Here is a 25,029-nt window from a genome sequence, read left to right as displayed (position 1 = left end):
TTGCGTTTTCATTTTATTCTTTCAACACTAATTTAATCAAAATGCATTCACAAAGCTTGGACTGTACAAATTAAATACAATGCGAATGATTGAGAAAAATCATACATCAGTCTGTAGAAGCTGATGAACCTCCTGTACACAGCAGATGTGATGAACTTGTCAGGCTCACCCCAGTGAGAGTGTAATACTAATAATCAAACAGGCCACAAAGAGGAGGAGGAAAACTAGTGCAGGTTTTACAGAGTATATTTATTGATGGTGATCCGTCAACTCTTGGCCAGGGCAAGTGATGTCTTCAGCTCTTGGAGATGATTGTTGGCTTGTGTGATCATCATACGAATCGCATCCTGTATGAAACATGGAGAAGAAATCAGTTGGGGGATGTCAGTGTTTCATATATTGTAGATCAAAAATATTCCATTCTTCCAAGTAAAGCTTAAACACACCTAATTTACCTGTTTTAATAATGACCTAATGTGTGTGACATATATTTCTTTTGAGGATAGAGGTTGCACAATTTAGTTGGCTTGCACACTTGAATAAGCTCTTAATAAAGAACTGAATGAGGTTAACGTAATTTGGTCCAAACCAATGTAACAAGTGTGAATAAACCACAGTTCAGACCTACTGATCTAATGAGTCATTGTCTCATTTTCCTGCAGTTTCAAAGCACTTTTCTAGATGGTTCGATCTTTCGGACCAATTACAGGAAGTTGAGGCAGGGGTCTCTTAGTCTTGAACTAATCCAGAGGAAAAAAGACCCAGTGTTGTGCTGAAATTTGACTGTCCTTGCCATGCAGGTGTGTAACCCAGCCATATAGATGCAAAAACTTATGCTGGTGATTTCTTTATCTACTGTAACTGTAGATTAACCCTCACTTATAAAAATAATTTAAAGGAATCCAAAGGGAACCTGTTACGCTAAAAGGAGTCACAAAATCTATATAGCTTTTCCAAAGCTATATGTTTAGGGTTGCAGCGGTAACCGGTTTCACGGTATACCATGGTATTAAAATGCACGGTTATCATACCGTGTGTGTTTGCTTATTACCGGTAAAACGCATGCCAGCGGAGAAACTCACCCGCGCATGCGCAACTGTGCTCCGCTTCAGCTCCTCAGCACACAGCGTTGAGAACAGCAGAAAGTGCATCAGACTAAACATTATCTCCGTCCGCCTTAAAAAAGGCTAAACTAAAATCAGCAGTGTGGGACTATTTCGGATACCCGCCGAACGCACCCGAGGATGGTTATCTGATTTGTAATCAATGTGGCCGTAAAGTCACAGCTAAAGGTGGACATACGTCAAACCTGTTCTCCCATCTCCGAGAACACCACCCCACTGTGCAGCGCAAAGTATGTGTTTAGTTTATAATTTTAATCTGAACCTAAATAGAACCTCTTTGTAGTCGTGCACAACCCATGTGGGAAGCGCCCGCAAAAGCGCTGAGTTATCCGAAATTTGGGCACGCAGGTACAGGCGTGAAGTGCGTGCTACAATGGATTCACGTGTCCGTGTAAAGGTCCTGGCCGGACTGGATGTGAAAGACGCCATTCATTTACATGCGTTCATTTTCAAATCCTGACGTGCCTGTTTTTCATATGTTAAAACCAGACTCGCTGTGAAAGCCTTAAAATAGAAATCTCTATTGTGAGGATCATGTCAGAAATAAATCCCCTCTTTCTGCAGTATCTGGTTATATACCAACTTGACAGTAAAACGGACGTTTACAACAGTTGTTGATCAGACACTGACCCAGGCTCAGTTTATCAGATATTAAATAATTTAAACTTAAATAATTGTACGAGGCTGAAGTTGGTTTGATATTCGCAGCTCCAGATTCGTTTGGCTCGATATTCGCAGCCTCGTATTCCCCGGCTGAAGTTGGTTTGATATTCGCAGCTGCCGCTTCACTGAACCACCGTGAACTAAGGGGGGGCGTTCACAAACACCCGCTGTTTATATTAAACACCTCACAGATCAACACTGAAGGAAAATATTTATTTTAATTACTGAATTTATAATTATATATTACAATAAATAATTAAATATATATTTAATAAAATTATATTTTAAAAGCCATTGCGCTCAAAAAATATGAGGCAGATGTTCAAGTGTGATTTTGAAGAACTTTTTCATGTTGGGCCAGAACAAATACACATGATCTGAAGAGTACTAGTCTTCTTCTTTAAGGAAAACCTGGAAGTAGCCTGGCCCGAGCTGATTTTATACTTTAAAATGAACTGGCAAATTTTGAAAGACTTTTTCATCTTGGGCCAGAACACATACACATCAGATGAAGAGAACTACTCTCCCACTTTAAGAAAAACCTGGAATTAGCCTGGCCCGAGCTGATTTTATACTTTAAAATGAACTGGCAACATAGCATACCGATCCATAATGCACAATTTTTTTATGTAAAGCTGATGTTCTAGTGTGATTTTGAAGGACTTTTTAATCTTGGGCCAGAACAAATACACATGATCTAAAGAGTACTAGTCTTCTACTTTAAGGAAAACCTGGAATTAGCCTGGCCCAAGCTGATTTTATACTTTAAAATGAATTGGCAACATGGTATAACGAGCCATTTTGCACAAAAAAGCCACTGTTCCAGTACAATTTTGAAGAATTTTTTAATCTTGGGCCAGAACAAATACACATGATCTGAAGAGTACTAGTCTTCTACTTTAAGAAAAACCTGGAATTAGCCTGGCCCGAGCTGATTTTATACTTTAAAATTAACTGGCAACATGGAATACCGATCCATAAAGCACAATTTTTTTATGTAAAGCTGATGTTCCAGTGTGATTTTGAAGGACTTTTTCATCTTGGGCCAGAACAAATACACATGATCTGAAGAGTACTAGTCTTCTACTTTAAGGAAAACCTGGAATTAGCCTGGCCCGAGCTGATTTTATACTTTAAAATTAACTGGCAACATGGAATACCGATCCATAATGCACAAAAAAATTGAATATAAAGCTGATGTTCTAGTGTGATTTTGAAGGACTTTTTAATCTTGGGCCAGACGAAATACACATGATCTAAAGAGTACTAGTCTTCTACTTTAAGGAAAACCTGGAATTAGCCTGGACCAAGCTGATTTTATACTTTAAAATTAACTGGCAACATGGCATACCGATCCATAAGGCAGAAAAAAGTTTAATTTAAAGCTGATGTTCTAGTGTGATTTTGAAGGACTTTTTAATCTTGGGCCAGACCAAGTACACATGATCTGAAGAGTACTAGTCTTCTACTTTAAGGAAAACCTGGAATTAGCCTGGCCCGAGCTGATTTTATACTTTAAAATTAACTGGCAACATGGCCTACCGATCCATAATGCACAAAAAAATTGAATATAAAGCTGATGTTCTAGTGTGATTTTGAAGGACTTTTTAATCTTGGGCCAGAACAAATACACATGATCTGAAGAGTACTAGTCTTCTACTTTAAGGAAAACCTGGAATTAGCCTGGCCCGAGCTGATTTTATACTTTAAAATGAACTGGCAACATAGCATACCGATCCATAAGGCACAATTTTTTTATGTAAAGCTGATGTTCCAGTGTGGTTTTGAAGGACTTTTTCATATTGGGCCAGACCAAATACACATGATCTGAAGAGTACTAGTCTTCTACTTTAAGGAAAACCTGGAATTAGCCTGGCCCCAGCTGATTTTATACTTTAAAATTAACTGGCAACATGGCATACCGATCCATAAGGCAGAAAAAAATTGAATATAAAGCTGATGTTCTAGTGTGATTTTGAAGGACTTTTTAATCTTGGGCCAGACCAAATACACATGATCTAAAGAGTACTAGTCTTCTACTTTAAGGAAAACCTGGAATTAGCCTGGACCAAGCTGATTTTATACTTTAAAATTAACTGGCAACATGGCATACCGATCCATAAGGCAGAAAAAAGTTTAATTTAAAGCTGATGTTCTAGTGTGATTTTGAAGGACTTTTTAATCTTGGGCCAGACCAAGTACACATGATCTGAAGAGTACTAGTCTTCTACTTTAAGGAAAACCTGGAATTAGCCTGGCCCGAGCTGATTTTATACTTTAAAATTAACTGGCAACATGGCCTACCGATCCATAATGCACAAAAAAATTGAATATAAAGCTGATGTTCTAGTGTGATTTTGAAGGACTTTTTAATCTTGGGCCAGAACAAATACACATGATCTGAAGAGTACTAGTCTTCTACTTTAAGGAAAACCTGGAATTAGCCTGGCCCAAGCTGATTTTATACTTTAAAATTAACTGGCAACATAGCATACCGATCCATAATGCACAAATTTTTTATGTAAAGCTGATGTTCCAGTGTGATTTTGAAGGACTTTTTCATATTGGGCCAGACCAAATACACATGATCTAAAGAGTACTAGTCTTCTACTTTAGGGAAAGCCTGGAATTAGCCTGGCCCAAGCTGATTTTATACTTTAAAATTAACTGGCAACATGGCATACCGATCCATAATGCACAAAAAAGTTTAATTTAAAGCTGATGTTCTAGTGTGATTTTTAAGGACTTTTTAATCTTGGGCCAGACCAAATACACATGATCTGAAGAGTACTAGTCTTCTACTTTAAGTAAAACCTGGAATTAGCCTGGCCCAAGCTGATTTTATACTTTAAAATGAACTGGCAATATGGAATACCGATCCATAATGCACAATTTTTCTTTATGTAAAGCTGATGTTCCAGTGTGATTTTGAAGGACTTTTTCATCTTGGGCCAGACCAAATAGACATGATCTAAAGAGTACTAGTCTTCTACTTTAAGAGAAACCTGGAATTAGCCTGTACCAAGCTGATTTTATACTTTAAAATTAACTGGCAACATAGCATACCAATCCATAATGCACAATTTCTTTTATGTAAAGCTGATGTTCTAGTGTGATTTTGAAGGACTTTTTCATATTGGGCCAGACCAAATACACATGATCTAAAGAGTACTAGCCTTCTACTTTAGGGAAAACCTGGAATTAGCCTGGCCCAAGCTGATTTTATACTTTAAAATTAACTGGCAACATGGCCTACCGATCCATAATGCACAAAAAAATTTAATATAAAGCTGATGTTCTAGTGTGATTTTGAAGGACTTTTTAATCTTGGGCCAGACCAAATAGACATGATCTAAAGAGTACTAGTCTTCTACTTTAGGGAAAGCCTGGAATTAGCCTGGCCCGAGCTGATTTTATACTTTAAAATTAACTGGCAACATGGCATACCGATACCCATTTTAAAGTATAAAATCAGCTTGGGCCAGGCTATTTCCAGGTTTTTCTTAAAGTAGAAGACTACTACTCTTCAGATCATGTGTATTTGGCCTTGCCCAAGATGAAAAAGTCCTTAAAAATCACACTGGAACATCAGCTTTACATAAAAAATTGTGCATTATGGATCGGTATTCCATGTTGCCAGTTAATTTTAAAGTATAAAATCAGCTTGGGCCAGGCTATTTCCAGGTTTTCCTTAAAGAAGAAGACTAGTACTCTTCAGATCATGTGTATTTGGTCTGGCCCAAGATTAAAAAGTCCTTCAAAATCACACTAGAACATCAGCTTTATATTCAATTTTTTTGTGCCTTATGGATCGGTATGCCATGTTGCCAGTTAATTTTAAAGTATAAAATCAGCTCGGGCCAGGCTAATTCCAGGTTTTTCTTAAAGTAGAAGACTATTTCTCTTCAGATCATGTGTATTTGTTCTGGCCCAAGATTAAAAAGTCCTTCAAAATCACACTAGAACATCAGCTTTACATAAAAAAAATTGTGCATTATGGATTGGTATGCTATGTTGCCAGTTCATTTTAAAGTATAAAATCAGCTTGGGCCAGGCTAATTCCAGGTTTTCCTTAAAGTAGAAGACTAGTTCTCTTTAGATCATGTGTATTTGTTCTGGCCCAAGATTAAAAAGTCCTTCAAAATCACACTAGAACATCAGCTTTAAATTAAACTTTTTTGTGCCTTATGGATCGGTATGCCATGTTGCCAGTTAATTTTAAAGTATAAAATCAGCTCGGGCCAGGCTAATTCCAGGTTTTTCTTAAAGTAGAAGACTAGTTCTCTTCAGATCATGTGTATTTGTTCTGGCCCAAGATTAAAAAGTCCTTCAAAATCACACTAGAACATCAGCTTTACATAAAAACAATTGTGCATTATGGATCGGTATTCCATGTTGCCAGTTCATTTTAAAGTATAAAATCAGCTTGGGCCAGGCTATTTCCAGGTTTTCCTTAAAGTAGAAGACTAGTACTCTTTAGATCATGTGTACTTGGTCTGGCCCATGATTAAAAAGTCCTTCAAAATCACACTAGAACATCAGCTTTATATTCAATTTTTTGTGCATTATGGATCGGTAGGCCATGTTGCCAGTTAATTTTAAAGTATAAAATCAGCTTGGGCCAGGCTAATTCCAGGTTTTCCTTAAAGTAGAAGACTAGTACTCTTTAGATCATGTGTATTTGGTCTGGCCCAAGATTAAAAAGTCCTTCAAAATCACACTAGAACATCAGCTTTATATTAAATTTTTTTGTGCATTATGGATCGGTAGGCCATGTTGCCAGTTCATTTTAAAGTATAAAATCAGCTTGGGCCAGGCTAATTCCAGGCTTTCCCTAAAGTAGAAGACTAGTACTCTTTAGATCATGTGTATTTGGTCTGGCCCAATATGAAAAAGTCCTTCAAAATCACACTGGAACATCAGCTTTACATAAAAAAAATTGTGCATTATGGATCGGTATGCTATGTTGCCAGTTCATTTTAAAGTATAAAATCAGCTCGGGCCAGGCTAATTCCAGGTTTTCCTTAAAGTAGAAGACTAGTTCTCTTCAGATCATGTGTATTTGTTCTTGCCCAAGATTAAAAAGTCCTTTAAAATCACACTAGAACATCAGCTTTAAATTAAACTTTTTTGTGCCTTATGGATCGGTATGCCATGTTGCCAGTTAATTTTAAAGTATAAAATCAGCTCGGGCCAGGCTAATTCCAGGTTTTCCTTAAAGTAGAAGACTAGTACTCTTCAGATCATGTGTATTTGGTCTGGCCCAAGATGAAAAAGTCCTTCAAAATCACACTAGAACATCAGCTTTACATAAAAAAAATTGTGCATTATGGATTGGTATGCTATGTTGCCAGTTCATTTTAAAGTATAAAATCATCTTGGGCCAGGCTAATTCCAGGTTTTTCTTAAAGTAGAAGACTAGTACTCTTCAGATCATGTGTATTTGGTCTGGCCCAAGATGAAAAAGTCCTTCAAAATCAGACTGGAACATCAGCTTTACATAAAAAAATTGTGCATTATGGATTGGTATGCTATGTTGCCAGTTCATTTTAAAGTATAAAATCAGCTCGGGCCAGGCTAATTCCAGGTTTTCCTCAAAGTGGGAGACTAGTTCTCTTCATCTGATGTGTATGTGTTCTGGCCCAAGATGAAAAAGTCTTTCAAAGTTTGCCAGTTCATTTTAAAGTATAAAATCAGCTTGGGCCAGGCTAATTCCAGGTTTTTCTTAAAGTAGAAGACTAGTACTCTTCAGATCATGTGTATTTGTTCTGGCCCAACATGAAAAAGTTCTTCAAAATCACACTTGAACATCTGCCTCATATTTTTTGAGCGCAATGGCTTTTAAAATATAATTTTATTAAATATATATTTAATTATTTATTGTAATATATAATTATAAATTCAGTAATTAAAATAAATATTTTCCTTCAGTGTTGATCTGTGAGGTGTTTAATATAAACAGCGGGTGTTTGTGAACGCCCCCCCTTAGTTCACGGTGGTTCAGTGAAGCGGCAGCTGCGAATATCAAACCAACTTCAGCCGGGGAATACCAGGCTGCGAATATCGAGCCAAACGAATCTGGAGCTGCGAATATCAAACCAACTTCAGCCTCGTAATAATTGTACTGAATATTTTAAATACAGGATCTTTACTTCTTAGAGGACATGTAATGTGTGTAACGCAGTGTTGGGCACGTTACTTTGAAAAAGTACTGAGTACTTATAGTTACTCGTTACTTCTCCAAAAAAGTAACTGAGTTACTAACGGAGTTACTCCACTATAAAAGTAATTAGTTACCAGTAAAAGTAACTATCGCATTACTTTTTATTATTCGCCCGTCAAAAAAAGGAAATCAATTATGCATTTACTATTATTATTAGAAAAATAACAAAAAATAACAAACGAAAATAAACCCAAAATGTTGACAAAAATATAATCTAACGAATTTCAAAAAAATAAAACGAAATTCTCCACACAACCAAAGAAAATTACTAAAACTTGTAATACTGAAAAAAGCGGAAAAACGCGTCTGGGGATGAAATTTAACAAACCAAGCCACACTCAAAAGAAATATGTATATATAAAACAAAATAATGGACAAAAACAACAATTTAATGCCCGTTAAAATGGTATTAATATAACAGCTTCACCAAAAGAGAATAGAGCTTAGATCATGCCCAAAAAATCCGACCCAGCCGGAGCCCGTGCACATTCTGCCCAAGCCCGAACCATAAACTGTCATTATGAGCCTGACCCGATCCGCCCCATAAACTGTCTGTTTTCGGGCTGATTGAATGAGCGAAATATAATCAGAATTATGTTAATTAACACTGTAACATAGAAGCATAGAACTATTATTTAATTTAAATGATTTTTAAGAACAGCTACACACAATGCTGCAAGTCAAACGCGGAGGCGTTCACGTGCGCCCAGAGCTACGTGATTACAGTTTTCATTTTTATTATAGTTTAATTTTATTTTGTTTTTATTTTTCTGTTCATTTTAGGGTGGGCTTGCTAGCGCGAGCGCTTTACACAAGAACTAAAGGACCACGAGTGCCGCGCGCTCGGCACAACAACTCCCGCTGTACAACTCCGCTGTACAACAGCGCTTATAAATAAATTAAACACAAAAATGAGGGTATTCTATCAGTTATTTCAGTTCGTTTTAGTTAGTTTTATAAACACAAAATACAGTTCGAGATAGTTATGTTTTTCCTTTTAATTACCGTTTTTATTAGATTCAGTTAACACAAATGTTTTTCACTTTCAATTTTCGCTATTTCGTTCGCTTTAGTGAACAATAATAATTGGTTACTTAGCAACATTGTGATTATCACACCAGAGCTTTATATAAAATAAAAATAGGAGCCTGATTTCGGGTCGGTCCTCAGGTCAGGTGGGATTCGGGCAGAGAATCTAAGCTCTAAAATAGAAAGCAGCAGCACCACAAAAACCGGAGCAGCTAAAAAGAGCTTAACGTCCTTAATTCGGAACTTGGGCTGTCCACGGCAATCACTGAATTGATTAGAGCACGCAAATCGTCACAATTGTGCCTCACTTCACCACGCCAAACCACAGGCACAGCGGCCAGAAGCTCAAGTTCACCGGACAGAGGAGGGGTTAACCAGGGCAAAGCGAAATATAAAAAAAAAGTTCATAGAGCTGCTAAAGTAACGTGCAGTAACGGGGTGTCGGAAATGGTAACGGCGTTATAGTTACAGTCATAGTAATTAGTTAGATTACTCGTTACTGAAAAAAAGTAACGGCGTTAGTAACGCCGTTAGTTTTAACGCCGTTACTCCCAACACTGGTGTAACGTGTGTGTGTGTGTGTGTGTGTGTGTGTGTATATATATATATTATATATTTATATATATATTTTTTTTATATACACTCTTAATGCCCTTAAGAGTAGTGGAAAAAACAAATTTCCTTCACCTGATGGTGTACAGCTTATTTTTTTTAAGGAGACATTAAATTATAATTGTTCCAGGTTTCTACAATAAATAGTTAATTGAACAAAAAACCTTTGTTGTAATTTCTTTATGGGTCAGTTTAAAAATATATGTAACAAACTGTGATACCGTGATAACCGTGATACCGCGGTATTTTCTGAGACGGTTATCATACCGTGAAAATCTCATACCGTTGCAACCCTATATATGTTATTATAACAGATCATAGTTCACTCACTAAACTGCAGTGCGAGTCCACAACTAATCAGACCAAATGTATACAATGTTAAAAAGTGAATAAATGAAAAAACTTGAATCTTGTTTTGGACCCTGACTAAAAACAGAGGAGGGTAAAGACTCTAAAATAGCATTGCTACACAGGGTGGAACAGAGGAAACTGCTGCATTGTTATTTCTTGAGTAATTTTTATACCTGGTTAGTCGCCTCCTTGTTCCTTTTGAACTCCTCTCTCGCCCAGTCCCTCAAGTACTTGCGATCTGCCTCCTCTGGAACCTCTCGAATGGTCCTCAGCATACTGCGGTACAGACCTAGAACCTTCTGTCTCTGTAGAAACTGAGGAGATCATTGAACACTTAGTTCTGACCTACAGTCAACCTCAATGTCTACAGCAAATAACCTACAGGAGGAGAGTTTAGGTTTATTAGACTAGGTTAAAAGTAAGTTATAATAATGAAAAAAGTAAATAACATGTTTTAAGATAATCACCACTTAAAATAAACCCTGTAGAAATCTCAATATGAACTATCTAAGTATGCCCGCGCTGACTGACAGCCAATAGCTGGTATTCTGAAAGATTTAATCAGAAAACATTAAAATTCTATTATATTACGATATTTCGTTTGCTGTACTGTATCGAACACAAACACAGTATGCATTTTTAATAATTAGTTTAGACTAAAGGTCAGAGGTTCTTTTAGAGTTGTGTTTAAACCCCGTCCACTAGAGAGCAGTATAACTTTACTGCTAGATAACTGGGTTAGGTTAGCTCTGTTCTGATTGGATAAGAAGTAAAGCATTCTGTTATTTGGATTTTATAAAAATAATCGTGGGTTTATTTATTCTAGGACTAAAATAATCGCAGTATATCGGCTCTTTTACAGTCTCTCAGTAAATCAGATTATTGTATTGAATCAGTAAAGTCTGTATCATTATCGCTCAGCTCTATTCAGCACACAGTCCTGACTCCAACAGACTGCTGGAAGAGACGAGTGGATAATTTATTATTATCCCCCAGTAAACAGGTTAAAATCCCTCAGTAATAAACACATAGAAAACAGTATCAGTACTCGACGCTAAATAAACAGCACGGTGTGAGTTCAGAGCCTCTGCTTTACTCTGTAAACCCCGGTCTCTAACAGCGGCTACAGGAGCGAGCAGCGCTCCATAAAGACCGTTCTCAGTGTTACTGTACCTGTTTGAGGGTCAGTGCAGTGCGCGGCAGTTTAGACATTTTAACAGCATTTTAATACTAACATGACCCTGACATGTCCCAAAACCACAGAGTCTCTCATACACAGGAGAACACCCACCTAACCACATTCCTCTGGGTTAGTTTAACCACCAGAGGGCGCTCCAATATGAAATTAAGCAAAACCTTACACACATTTTCTCACTACAGAACATAATTATATGTTTCTGAGGCATATATATATATATATATATATATATATATATATATATATATATATATATATATATATATATATATATATATATATATATATATATATATATATATATACAAGCTTTTGAACACTGTAACTCTACAATTATTCACTCTCGGTTGCAGTAATGTGTAGCACCTCTATTAGCAAGAACTCGTTAACCGAAGAAACTTCAGGTAAAGTTTTTTTTTTTTTTTGCTTTTAGCAAAACACAAAATTAAAGGAACGTCTTGGCTATGGTACTAAAGCCAATTAATATCTTAAAATAATGACTTACTATCTCAAAATAATGATTTAGTATGTCAAAATATTGAGATAGCAGTTTACGTAATAATAATAAAAATGTTCTGGATTATTATTTTTTTAGGTGGCGGGAATGGGCTTCCATACCATGTGGTTAGTTGTTATTTTTGATTAAGGAAAAACAATTATATATATATGTTTTTCGTTTAGCTCCATTCACCCCCAGTCACTGTGGTCTCTCTCTCGTGGGCTCCCTCTAGCGGTTCTTAGTGATGTTCTGCTCTGAGTGCGGAGATGATATGAAGTGTTCAGCCTCGCCATGAAGCAGCTCTGATAAAACATGCCGCTACTCTCCGCTGTTCTGTGTGAACATCCATCTTTACATCCAGTATCGCCCCCTTGTGTCCCGGAGCGTAGGTATAACATTCATTACCATAGTAAATATGAACAGTCAACGTTATTATTACATTGCTTTTTAAATCAGGTACTGAGTGAAAAAATCAATACAGGGTCCAAATTATATATGCAAGGACAAAATATACATATAATCACTTCTTGGAAACTTGGAAGACTTGGAGTCTTTTAAGAGCTTTCAGGATCACTAAATTAATAATCAACTGTTAAGCAAGGTAGTGGTAGCATCATGCTCTGGGGCTATTCTGTTTGGGTTTTTTGTTGGCAATGGAATTGTTTTAATGTATTTTAGCCTGCATCTCTTTCAGTGTTAGCCAACAACTCCATAGTGAGGTAACTAAGGGTGTACTGGAGTAGGGAAAAGGGGCTACAGGACTGTTCTTTACATGTTTATGTTAAAAGATTAATTATGAGTTTCAGGTTAGTCTGATGCAGCTGTTTCAACCTCTGGTTTCTGGGATCATAATCTTTAAATAAAACTTCAAATTGTTCCTAAAAATGTTCTCCTAGGCTGTATTTTAGCACTAAAGGCAACACAAAGTCTGGTTGACCTTGTGTTAAATTAAGTGATACAGGGTTACCAAATCCCTCAGTAAACCATTGACTTTTTTGTGTGGCCTTCACTTAAAATAGCCCAGTTGAATCAGCAGCTCAAAGAAGAACAATATGAACTGTGTTTACCCTTGCAGTACAAAAACCCAACAGATGGCTTCAGAATATCACAAATTCTTACATTTACTGCTTCACTCATTAAAGCCAAACTGTGTCTAAAAAGGGGTTAGAGACCACTGAGCTCTGAAAAGTCAGGCCCCCATATTACTTTTACAAAATGTGTAAAGTCCACAGTGTATATGTGTAGATGAAAAATAAATAAAAATACAAAAGGTCTGGTGAAGAGAGAGAGCAAAAGAGGAAGGGAGCTTGCCCTTAGGTTTATTTCCTACACCAACAGAATTGACAATGAAGAAAAAAAAAATAAAATGTACAAAAATGTACACTGCATAATTTATAAATACATTTGAGTGTATAAATTAGAAAATACACAGAATGCTAATAATACAATTCACACAAATGTTCTCTATGAATATCCTTTCTCAAAACTATCTGTCAGTTCAATCAACTGGCTAAAAACGCTATTTCCCCTCGAGTTTTTTGGTGTAAAGAGTGTAAAAGGAAAGGCACAGCAATAGAAAGTTACTAAATAAACCAATCCCTGCACAGCCCACTCAAGGCCAGATCAGAGCGAGAAAGACACCACCTACTTAAATCATAAATTAACATGTCATTTGTGAAGAAGGCATGATAGAACTAATCTTTGCCACTAGTGTCCTCGTTTTACAGCGGCTTTAAATAAATTAAGGCTTAAACTGGGGTGTTCAAAAGTACAGAGCGTTCGTACATTCTCATTCGCTCAGACCGCATTGACGAGTGCAATCTAAACACAGAATAAATTATACACAACCTTATGTAGTGTAAAGGCAGATAAAAACTGTAAAAACAGGTAAAAACTGTACCAACAAAGAAGTAGAAGGCTAGACACACACAAATGCAAACACACCCCCACACACACTCATTCATCCCACAAGTAGACAATGTGCAGTGTCTGCCTCTTTTCTTTCTTTTTTTTTTTTTGTAGTAAGGCATGGCCAACTAAACATAGACCAGGTCCCGTCCCTGCCCTTGTCCTGCCTCCTGTCCCTGGGTGGGGTTATCTGGCTCCTCCCCTTCTTCATCATAGCCGTCATACCCAATGGGTTTGGGGCAGCTGTATGGGTGGCCGTTATCGTCAAAGAAGCGGCGGAATGTGAACTCGTAGAAGGCATGTTCAGGGTGCTTGCCGTTCTTAAACCAGCCATTCAGCGTGTCGTTGTGGTTGCCATCGTCGTCGCTCCACAGTTTGTCAGGGTCAACGGGGTCGAAGTTGGACGTGTCTGTGCAGTGTGTTATTTTAGGGATATAGGGTGCTGGGTGCTGCTGCTGCCGCAGGTCAATGGAGAAGTCAATGTTTTTGAAGAAAGGGTGGGCTTTGATTTCATCAGCGCCGTTCTTTCCCAGCCGGTCGTCAGGCCCTCGGCATAGCTTCACGATCAGGTCTGACGCCTCTGGACTCAGCTTGGCCTGCGGAGGGATGTGCAGTGTTGTCTGCCAGTTTATCACCTGAAACAGAGAACAAGAGAGACATGCATGTGCACGCACAAGCACACGCACAAACAAAAAGACTGTTTAAAAATATTTAATTTCTAAGGAACTAGTATACACACAAAACATCCAGTCCTGCTATATTCCTTTTCAAGACATTTAATAAAATTCCAGCACTAATTTAAAGCCATTTGCTCGTTTAAATCAGATGTGCAGATAATAGACTTTGGAGTTTCATCTTTGTTGCATCCCCTTTTGATTGTTTGCAGACCTAAGCAATCAATCTGATCTATTGGATGTTGATATCAAACAAGACCTGAATATTGAGATGCCTCTAAAAACAGGGAGATAAAGGATCAGGATCCAGTCTGTAAGAATAAGGCTGGAACAAAATTCTGGAGCTTGGTATATTACTGAAACAAGGATTGAGCACCCTTATCTCAAAAATTACTGAGGAACAATTAACAGTATTTGTATAAATCTGCATCTTTAAATGTTCTCTTAAATCCACAGCACAAGTTGCACCTTGTATTAACACTCAACTGATAACCCAAAAGAGCCCATGGTGACATATGTCACAGACCCTTTAAAGCTGTGTAAATTTCCTTACAGCACTTTATCTGTAATTTTAACTTATGAATGGCATATAATGAACATCCTGAGAGCATTACAGGATTGCATATGAGTCGGTGTTTGTTCGTCTGACTTCATTTACAGAATGCAAGAGTGCTGGGTTAGCACTGTATATGAAACTAACTTCTTTTAAAAGTGTATTTTTGCTTCTAAATGTCTGCTCTAACCATTTTAACAATTCAGCCTACAATCTGCCATAAGGTACAACTGAAGGAAAACAACTGCTTTAAAGAAAAGAAAAAAAAAACACCATGCCACCTATAAAGCATGGTGGTCAATTTATCATATTTGGGGGTTCTGTAACTACTAGTTTAGCTCTTTTAGTGATCTAGAGAATTTTAATCACATGTTAGAAGAAAAAAAATATAAACCATAAAGTTGAAACATTTATTTATGGTCTGGCCCAATTTTTCTTCACCTTCATCTGTGTTTCCAGAGGAGTTGTAGCAAGAAAAGGAGGCTGGCCGACCAGCATCTCGTACAGAATCACCCCCACACTCCACCAATCACACAGCTGTGTGTAGCCTACCACAACAAACACAAAAACAAGTTAGCTTACAGAGAACAGCATCAAGTAGGAACAAAATGAAACACCACATGAATGTTGGATTTCCTTCATCATCGGCTGAGGATTTGTTTAAATAAACTTACACAAGACATTGACAATTACCCTGTAATTACAGTGCATTTACTATTACAAGATTTAGAGATTTCCTATACTATCAATATGAAAACTATTCACTATTTGTGCACATTGTATCAATTTAGAAGTGATATGTAAAATTTAGCATTAAGACGTTTGTTCTGGGAGAAAATGATTATGGAAGAGATGCATTAGAACTACAGAACAAAGTTCAGTTCAAAATTTAAGCAATACCAAATGTATACTGAATATGTACTGAAAACAGAATGTGTTTTCAATAGAAGGGGAGCGCATGCTGTTGCACCTGTCCGTAGCAGCACTTCTGGGGCGATGTAGTTAGGTGTGCCCACGAGTGAGTGGGCCAGACAGCGCTGGTGTTGCCTAGCAGCCCGCCGTTCCAGTGGTTTGAGCCGGTCACCGCAGCGACAGTTTGCAGGATCCTCCCACTCCTTGCTGAAATCCATACTGTCCTGTCTTACATGGTCTCCTGAGAGAGAGAGAAAGAGACAAAGTGTAAGTAAGGCAGAATGAGAGGGCATTTACAGTAAGATGTAGTAATCAATGTTATGTATACGTCAGATGTGTGACTACAGATGTGAAAACAGTTACATTTAAATGAGGAAAAAAGTCACTATTAGGCTGTCGCAGTAATTAAATTATCAACAATGAATGGACATGACCTTAATCATTTTTGATAATCGTAAGTAATGTTTATTTATACGTTTGTTCACATACTGGAAAAAATAAGAAAATAATCACAAATTTATTCATTACAAATGTGTTGTTTTTGAAAGGGTGTAAATGCTTTGTTGTGGTATTCTATTTTATTTCATCATCACCATCATGTCAGTGGAATTTAAATTCTTTTAAAATGACAATTATATGGTCTTAAAATGACAATAATAATAATAATATTGTTTACAACTGGCGTGGTCGATTGGATTTTTTGGTGCACTTCCCTGTGTGAAAACAAACCAAATCACGGGGATACACTCTAAATAAATATAGGTACAATATACTACAGGTGTGAAAATGCTCATACATATACCAATAGATTAAATCCTAAACAATAATTATGTCTGGATATGACAAATTAAAAACACTCAGCAGTTTTATTCACTGCATCACTCACCACTCTGGTAGTACTTGGAATCGTGAGTCCAGCGGAAACCTGTGCACAGGCCAAAGTCAGTGAGCTTAATGTGTCCGTCACGGTCGATCAAGATGTTGTCTGGCTTGATGTCACGGTGGATGAAGCCCATCTTGTGCACACTCTCTACAGCACAGGTGAGCTCGGCAATGTAAAACTGTGCCAGCTCTTCGCCAAAGATGCCCAGGCGGATTAACAGGCTCATCATGTCACCCCCAGGGATGTAGTCCATGACAAAGTACAAATTGTCTTTGTCCTGAAACGAATAGTAAAGCTTGACCACCCACTCATTATCTGCTTCAGCCAAGATGTCTCGCTCGGCCTTGACGTGGGCCACCTGGTTTCTTAGAAGCACATCCTTTTTACGAAGGGTTTTCATAGCATAGAGCGCACCAGTGTCCACCTTTCGTGCCAAGCAGACCTCACCAAACGCTCCAATACCCAGCGTTTTTATCTTCTCAAACATGGACTTCTCCATCTTTGCACGTTTGAGCCGGATGTAGTTTGACTCCTTCTGAGAGAGCATCATGCGCATCTGCTCCTGAGCATCCTCAGATAGACCCACCTGTGTAGACAAAGATGAGAATTACTCATTATTTATTACTAATTAAAACATTTACAAACAAAATTTTTGATTTTTACACAAGCAGTAGATACCAGTTATAAAGGGCTAAAAAAAAATCAGGTATTTAAAATATATTATTTATACTTATTTACAACTTAAACTTTATACAACAACCTTTAAAACATCAACAGAGAGGCACCAACTGTGGAGCCATTTCTATATCCACTGCATCCTCTGAATTTTTGGTTTCTGTTTACTATGTTATTTAACTTATGATAAAAGTTTGCTTATTTATAATCTTCTGCATTTTAATTTGCTAATTAGGACATCAGTTTAATCTATATTGCTGCCAATATAACTAAACAGGGAGAGTCTTACATTGAGCATGCTGATCTTACATTTAACCCCTAAGCAAGAAGATTGCAAGATTCAATCTGAATAAGTTTATGACTGGCACCAATGTACATTGCTGTACATATAATAATTATGGACTAATAATCCACTTAGCACACAAATGCAATTTACTTCACAATAATGGGTCAAACACTGTTTCACATTGATATGACAATGTTTTCATGCATTGTTAAACCCAATTAGACTACTATGCCCAACAATTGAATGACAGCACGCAAGGAACAATAAGCAGTATGAAGGTCATTCCCCTGCTATATCCTTAACAGATCCACAAGACAAATACCAAGACAACAACATCAAACTGAAGCAAAGCATGCAATTTTGCATCTCAACATGCCCTAAAAACTCTGTGTATTTCATGCCAGGACAGACTTCTACATGCTGTTCAGTCCTTTCCATTTCCAGCACCTTACTTTGTCAATGTGTGCAGACTACGCAGCTGCCAACTTCAATAACCAGCTGCCACAGAGAGGAAAAAGAGAAAAGACAGAGCTAGGAGCAAAGAAAAATAATATCAAAGTGGTGGACAGCCACCCACTGACAGCATAATAGGAAAGGAGAAAGAAGCAAAGACCAGAAAAGTAAGTGACAGACTATAGAGAGCACAGGTAAAGAAAGGATGCTCACCCGTTGCATTTCGCTCTCTAGCTGTTTCTTGCGACGGATCCTTTGCTGGTGGTTCTTTAAGATGTTCTCCACATGCTGCTCCATGTAGAACTTGAAGGCTTGCGGTGAATAGAGCTGTACTCTACCATCTCCTCGACGTTCCTCATCTCGTTTGTTTCTCCGTACCGGGACTGGAGAAGTGTTGATCAGCTTTTTCTCCCGCTCTGTCCCCACAGCTGCCTCAGAGCTTTCAGCGCGCTCACTGGAGCAAGTGCTGGCATTGTCTGTGTCATCCTCCCCACCCTTATCTTCCTTCCTGCCATTGGGGTTGGGCTCATATGCTGGGCATGGAGCTGGTGGTTGCTGCTTTTGGAGGTGCTTAGGATAAGGAGGTGGAGGACCCTGGTAGCTGGGCACCTCAGACACAGCTGGCATCTGAGGTACAGTAGGCCCTGCCCCAGAAGCATCCTGATAGGGGGAGTGAGGAGGGGGTGGCTGCTGCTGCTGGAGCCAGGGTGGGTGAGTTGGGGCCACAGCTGTGTGAAGTTCAGGTTTTTGTACCCGCATGCTTTTCACCGGTTGCAGAATGGGTGCCTGTGTGATGGCAGTGACAGTTGTGGCTGAGGGCTGTGAGTTGGGTGCAGGTGGACATGGCCGTCCACCCGATTGTGTGTTTGTGAATGAGTTGGAGCGTGCTGGGATGCTATGAGGCCAAGAGGGTAAGGGAACCTCTTGATTACTGCTGCTTCCAGGGGAAGAGCCAGGCTGCTGTGGTCTAGGCTGAGGCAGTACTCCAAGATACATGTCCAAATTGTGGCTGTTACGATTGGGCACCAACATGGATGGTGGCAGGTTGCCTCCATTGGAGTAGGGTGGGGAGGGAGTGGGACCACCAGACTGCATTTGCTGGGCAGTAGGACTATGTCTGCTTGCTTGACCCAGTGGGTACGGTGGAGGAGGCTGCCTGCCACTGCCGTACTCTGCCTGTCCTGAGCCATTCTGTGGCCAGGCAGGGGGAAAGCTGAACTTGTTTCCACCAGAGCCCTGCATAATTATGGGCTGGCGGCCTATGGGCACCGGGCTGATGCCTCTTTGGGCCTGGCCTGCAGGGGTTGGAAAGTTGTCAGGCCATTGCCCCTGAGGAACAGGCGAAATGCGGGGCCCGAGGTAGTCCATGTTTCCAGAATAGCGCTTGGTGGCAGGGTTTGATTCCCAGGAAGAAGGGGGAGGAGTGACACTACGAACTTGAGGTGGAAGTGGAGGATTCACCCGCTGGCTGCTGACACCAGACGCAAGATTCTGGGGGTAGGTGGAAGATCTGGGGAGGTCAGCTTGAGGGCCAGGGCTGTTAGAGCGGTACATGATGCCATCAGCCATGAGGGCTCCGTGCCACTGTGGAGCCAGAGATTCCTTGGAGCCCTTCCAACTTGGCCTCCGTAGAACAGGCTGCTGGATGTGAGAGGGGCCTGTGTAGGAAACACAAACACACACACGCAAACACACACGCACACAATTACCACCTTCAAACAGCAGTAGGAGAGACATGGCAACATTAAGAGCATTAAAACAGGCCATCTCGGCAGCATACAAACATATTAAAACACACACAAGCACAAACACCATTCCAGGTTTATTGGTATTGCTCCCATGTGACATTCCTACAGAATAAGTGACCACAATGCAATAGAACACTGGTTCTATGAATGAGCCAAAGAGTGGACATTGCTCCCCGGAGGCGGGGCACACCCACCAGCTGCTTTGATGGCTGCGTTAGCTGGACGTGCTGCTACAGCTGCCATCTGCTCTCTCACTGGGTCCTGGTAGCTCATCTTACTGATGTATTCTTTAGCTGCCCCCACACTGCGATTGTTGGTATTCCTCAGAGCACAGATCACCAGCTCCTAAACACACACACACACACACATTTAACACAATCACACATTTAAAAAGTCAAACTATCATCAAACATGCCTCCACATTTACTTAATCTGTTTTGCAGGTAACGAATGCAAACAAAATAAGTGAATTATATGAAACAGCGCAAAAAGACAAGCTTTCCTTTATTGTTTACATGAATAGAGCTTGCATTTAAACATCTTATGCAGGCTATAAGAAAATGTTATGCCTAAATTATTCCACCAAACAAAACATCAGAGTGTTTTCTCCAACAGAGCTTAAATTTTAACAAAAAGAAAGCATCCAACACATAACTGTGGCTGAAAACAAGTGCGCAAAACATTGCGCCATGCCTTGTACTACTGCTAAAACTTGTCTGTCCACATTCCACTGCTGTCATTCCTAAACTATGTTAAATGATCACCTGACAAGAGAACATTCCTATTTTGACAAACATATTGTAAACCTGTTAACCCATGCTGGGGAATTTATGTGCTGTATTTGGTCGGCTCTCCTACCTCGTCAAAGCCTGCCGCCAACAGCTCCTGTAGCATCTGCATGTTAACCTCATATCCACGACCGGTGCAGGTGGGCTCGTTGGCAAATGGCAATAATGATTCTCGAATCACCTGCAGGGCTTTGTGGTGGGGGTTTTTGGGGTTGGCACTGCGGCCCTGCTGGCGCGGGTCCTCTGGCAGGCTCTTGCCCCCACCTGTCTCCACCTTGCCAGCATCAGAAGACAGGCGGGAGAGGTTCCGTAGGCTCTCCCGTATCTCCTGCAACATCTGCTGACTGTTGCCACTGTAGTTGCTTGCCGGAAACGTCTTCGGCCGCATCTGCCTGTATCCTTCGAGTTTCTCGCTTCTCTTCATGAAAAACCATGTATCTCACCAATCCCCAGTGTGAATGAGATGTTGCACGGTGCACAGTGACACTGTGAAAGTGTTAACAGCAAGCAGTGGATTTTACCTGCATACCAGAGCGATGCCCAAGTGTCTGTATATGCAAGGGTCAGACAAACAAACAACATTCAAAAAGAAGGAGAAAGAACAACAGGGTATTAGAATGGTTTCACTATAAAGGTCTAGATATAAAGTTAGTCTAAATCAACTCAAGAATCAACAACACTAGTTATGTCTAAGCGGACACACACTTATTTTGATAAGACAGCCATACATAAACAAACCTATATGCTATCTATCCTTCTACACAGTTTGCAACGTAAACCTCAGATGAAAGTATTTGTGCAGGTGGATACAATATGTGAGCTCTGCCCTGCTGTCAGTACCTGGAAGATTTACTGTGAAACAAGCAAAGCGTCAGTGTGAAGTCATCTTTCCAGAATAACAACAATTTTTTTTAAACACAGACTAGCCACTATTAACAGCTTATAATAATATTAATAACACTAATTGTTTAGCAACTTTTTAACGTTTAAGCCAATGCTAACTTAACTAGCCCAAAGATGCCTAATAAAACTCTAAAGGTAACAAGTACAAAGCAATAAAATTAACTGCTGACTGCTGAACAAAAAACGAATTCAAATCTTTTACGTTTTTTTTCAGCAAGTTTTTTATTTTTTTAAAAAAAGGTCGTCCAACATCTGAATGTATTGTTTCGCTCACCCAGGTCCTAACCTAGTTATTACAACTAATTATATATTATTTAAGTTATATAGCGATAAATAAAGGCTAAATAAAGCTAGTTAACTAACCTAGTTAACTAACTAGGCAACTACCTAACCTGGCCACCCTTGTAAAAAGTGTATTAAAAAGTACTTAAGAGTATTAAAAGTATGTTCAAATTAGGTAAAGAATATTAAAAATGCATTTGCGGTTTAATATACTTTATGAAAAATACAAATTAAACATATTTTCTCTGTATTTCCATAAAATGCATTTTAACCAATATGCTTTAAATGATACGTTGTGTCGATAGAAAATATAAATATTGGCATTAAATACCGCTTAAAGTGCACTTTAGTGTATTTTTCCCCAGTGTCAATAAGGAACAATATGTGCATCAATAGGCAAAGTAGTACATTTACAACATACTTCAAGAGTATTAAAAATGTTTCTAAAAACACATACTTAAATCCACTTAAGTTCGCAGAAGATATACGAAAAAAAGCACTCAAAAGCACAATTTAAAACTTTTATATTGTGTTTAAATAGAGCTTAATTACAACTGAAATATACTTAAGTCGCCATAAATTGTCTCAAAATGGTACATTTACTAACGTTATGCATTTAAGTACATATTTTAATTCCATGTTGAGTATAATTTAAATATATATACTTAATACACTTTGTTATACAAGGGCAACAATTAGTTGCCAGCTGCTATACAAACAAACAAACCAACCAACAGAGGATACATTAACATTACTCCTCCAGCGGCCGTGTTTAAACAGGGTTAGTTCGATGTTATCTAGAGTTATTTAAATGTACGGTGTTATTTTATCTTTCAGTAGCGACTCTTCTAACAGAGCTTCATGTTGAACACAGAAGATCGTTAGCCTGGCTAGTTCAGGTTAGCTAAGCTAAGCTAGCTAAGCTAATGTTGCAGAGTTAGCAGCACAGCTTCACTAGCTACCACTCTAGTTAAAGACTAGTTTTATCCCGCTCATTTCGAAGCCTGCGGTGTTGAATTCTCTGCTCCTGAGAATAAACACTATAAACAGCGGTGTTTCTGCTGGGAGAAGTTCACTCCTGGTGATAGCAGAGCGCCGAGGCCTAAACACTAACGATTCAGAGCGGAGAGCGGAGCCTAGCTTAGCCGTTAGCCCGGACACCCAGCACAGACTTAAAGTTACTCACCGTCGACTAAAGAATATCCATACTGAACCCAGACAACATCTACAGCGCAGTGTCGGTCTGAGGAGCCGAGGAACTCCGCTAAAACTCAGTGAAAGTGTGTGAAAGATCCGCTAGCTCCAGCTAAAGACTCGGCTTTGTATTGACACGGTCGCCTTGGCACTCCGAGTCTGTCAGAGCGGAGATGCCCGGATGTGTGAACGCTTCACTCTGCTCCCGTACAGAGATCACTCAGCTCAGCTCAGCTCTCTCTCTCTCTCTCTCTCTCTCTCTCTCTCTCTCTCTCTCTCTCTCTCTCACACACACACACACACACACACACACACACACGTTTTTACGGAACCCCTGAAGGGACATGGTGTATTTATTACGTAAAAAAGTGGTGAGCATCAGATATTAAGTGGTGAGCACCACATACTAAGTAGTAAACACCAGATAGTAAGTGTGAGCCTCACATACTAGGTAGTGAGCACCAGATAGTACGTGGTGAGCACCAGATAGTAAGTGGTGAGCCTCACATAATAAGTGGTGAGCACCAGATAGTAAGTGGTTAGCCTCACATACTAAGTGGTGAGCACCAGATAGTAAGTGCTGAGCACCAGATACTAAGTGGTGAGCACCAGATACTAAGTGTAAGCCTCACATACTAAGTAGTGAGCACAAGATAGTAGGTGATGAACCTTGCATACTAAGCTGTGAGCACCAGATACTAAGTAGTGAGCACCAGATAGTAAGTGGTAAGCACTCCATACTAAGTGCTGAGCACCAGATACTAAGTGGTGAGCACCACATACTAAGTGGTAAGCACCAGATAGTATGCGTGAGCCTCACATACTAAGTAGTGAGCACCAGATTCTAAGTGGTGAGCACCAGATACTAAGTGGTGAGCACCTCAAATTATGTGGTGAGCACCAGATAATGGTAGCCAGAAAGCTATAGTTTAAACTGACATATTTCACAGTGAAATAAAGTTCTTAGCTAGCTAGCTAGTTTAGCTAACCTTAACTACTTTATTTTAGTGTGGAATGTTTTAGATAGGTAGCGAAAGGTAGCTATAAGCCCAGAGCTAACGATAACCAGCTAACTCTTATGGGACATGTAAACTAAACCAAGCTAAATTTGCTGTCTTTAAGTTAGCTTGCTCGATCTTTGCAAAAGCAGCCTACATTACAAGCTAAATAATCCACACAGTTTTGATAACTGGATAGAGGATTGCAGAGCATGTGCACAGCACAACGTAGCAGTCTGTAAAGTCATGTACAGATCAGTGACTATACAATATGGTGCTCACTGCTTACTATCTTGTGCTCACCACTTTTTTATGTAAAAAAAAAAAATACACCACATTCCTAAACTAAAACTTAACTAAACATAACTAAAAGTGCCCTTTAGAGTGGGAAAACTGGCCCCACATATGTGTGTGAGTAATGGGACCAGGAGGAGTTAAACATGGCCCCCTCTGGGCTGTACACTGAAAATAGGGCTAAATATGAGCCGTAATATTCAGGATACGTTTATATTACCAGGCTAAAAAAATCCGTAAACATGCCAAATCCATTTATTTTTTAAATGTTTTTAATTTAAAATCAGATTTGAGTCACTTCCATATACAGTCCTATATCAGATATGTATCCGATCCATGGACATGCGAAAATATGAACGGTCAAATCAGAGTTCATGCGTCTTTTTGCCTTTACGCATGCGTTATGTGCTTCTCTCACACATCTCTTGGCTATTGTTGAAAAATAGCAAAAACAAGCCGCCTGGCCTTTTTTCTACTCCTTGACCTGGCCATGTTCTTCAGACAAGCTGTTTATTCTCCACTCCAGCAAAAGATGCTCCACATATGAGCTGCTAACTCATCCATTTCCCTTTATAAAGCTACGAGTCGTGTCTCATATGACATTTTTTGTTGTTTGTGAAGAAGGTGACGTTTATACACATAATTACATTAATGTGCGCATGTGATGCGTTTTAGGGACAGATCCATTGACATTACACACAGATACAGGTATTTTACATTTGTGAATGTAAACAGTCAAAATAATAGTCAATAGTCAAATAATGATGCCCTTTAATGAT

The 25,029-nt window shown here is 39.1% G+C and overlaps 2 protein-coding genes across 3 annotated transcripts; both read right to left on the bottom strand.

Annotated features, from left to right (window-relative positions):
* On the bottom strand, nt 1–11,289 carry lyrm2 (LYR motif containing 2). Its single transcript, XM_007255207.4, has 3 exons — nt 11,176–11,289; nt 10,176–10,316; nt 1–347 (listed from the first exon to the last, which is right to left on the bottom strand). The coding sequence occupies exons 1-3, from the start codon at nt 11,212–11,214 to the stop codon at nt 267–269; spliced, it is 261 nt and encodes an 86-aa protein (XP_007255269.1). The 5' UTR covers nt 11,215–11,289; the 3' UTR covers nt 1–266.
* Nucleotides 11,290–12,971: 1,682 nt separating this feature from the next.
* Nucleotides 12,972–23,172, bottom strand: lats1 (large tumor suppressor kinase 1). Of its 2 annotated transcripts, XM_007255206.4 has the most exons (8): nt 22,951–23,169; nt 20,650–21,127; nt 19,986–20,136; nt 18,257–19,701; nt 16,633–17,215; nt 15,805–15,987; nt 15,276–15,382; nt 12,972–14,242 (listed from the first exon to the last, which is right to left on the bottom strand). In XM_007255206.4, exons 2-8 carry the CDS (start codon nt 21,001–21,003, stop codon nt 13,736–13,738), a joined length of 3,330 nt encoding a protein of 1,109 aa, XP_007255268.3. In that variant the 5' UTR covers nt 21,004–21,127; nt 22,951–23,169; the 3' UTR covers nt 12,972–13,735. The 2 variants fall into 2 exon arrangements, with proteins under 2 accessions (XP_007255268.3, XP_022518053.2); XM_022662332.2 differs by lacking the exons at nt 12,972–14,242; nt 15,276–15,382; nt 15,805–15,987 and adding an exon at nt 18,043–18,088 and having other exon boundaries at nt 17,125–17,215; nt 22,951–23,172.
* Nucleotides 23,173–25,029: the final 1,857 nt, after the last annotated feature.

The sequence above is a fragment of the Astyanax mexicanus genome, chromosome 1 (assembly GCF_023375975.1).
Source record: "Astyanax mexicanus isolate ESR-SI-001 chromosome 1, AstMex3_surface, whole genome shotgun sequence".
Lineage (NCBI taxonomy): Eukaryota > Metazoa > Chordata > Actinopteri > Characiformes > Acestrorhamphidae > Astyanax > Astyanax mexicanus.
The sequence above is the reverse complement of the archived record's forward strand: the minus strand, read 5'-3'. Positions and strand labels throughout refer to the sequence as shown.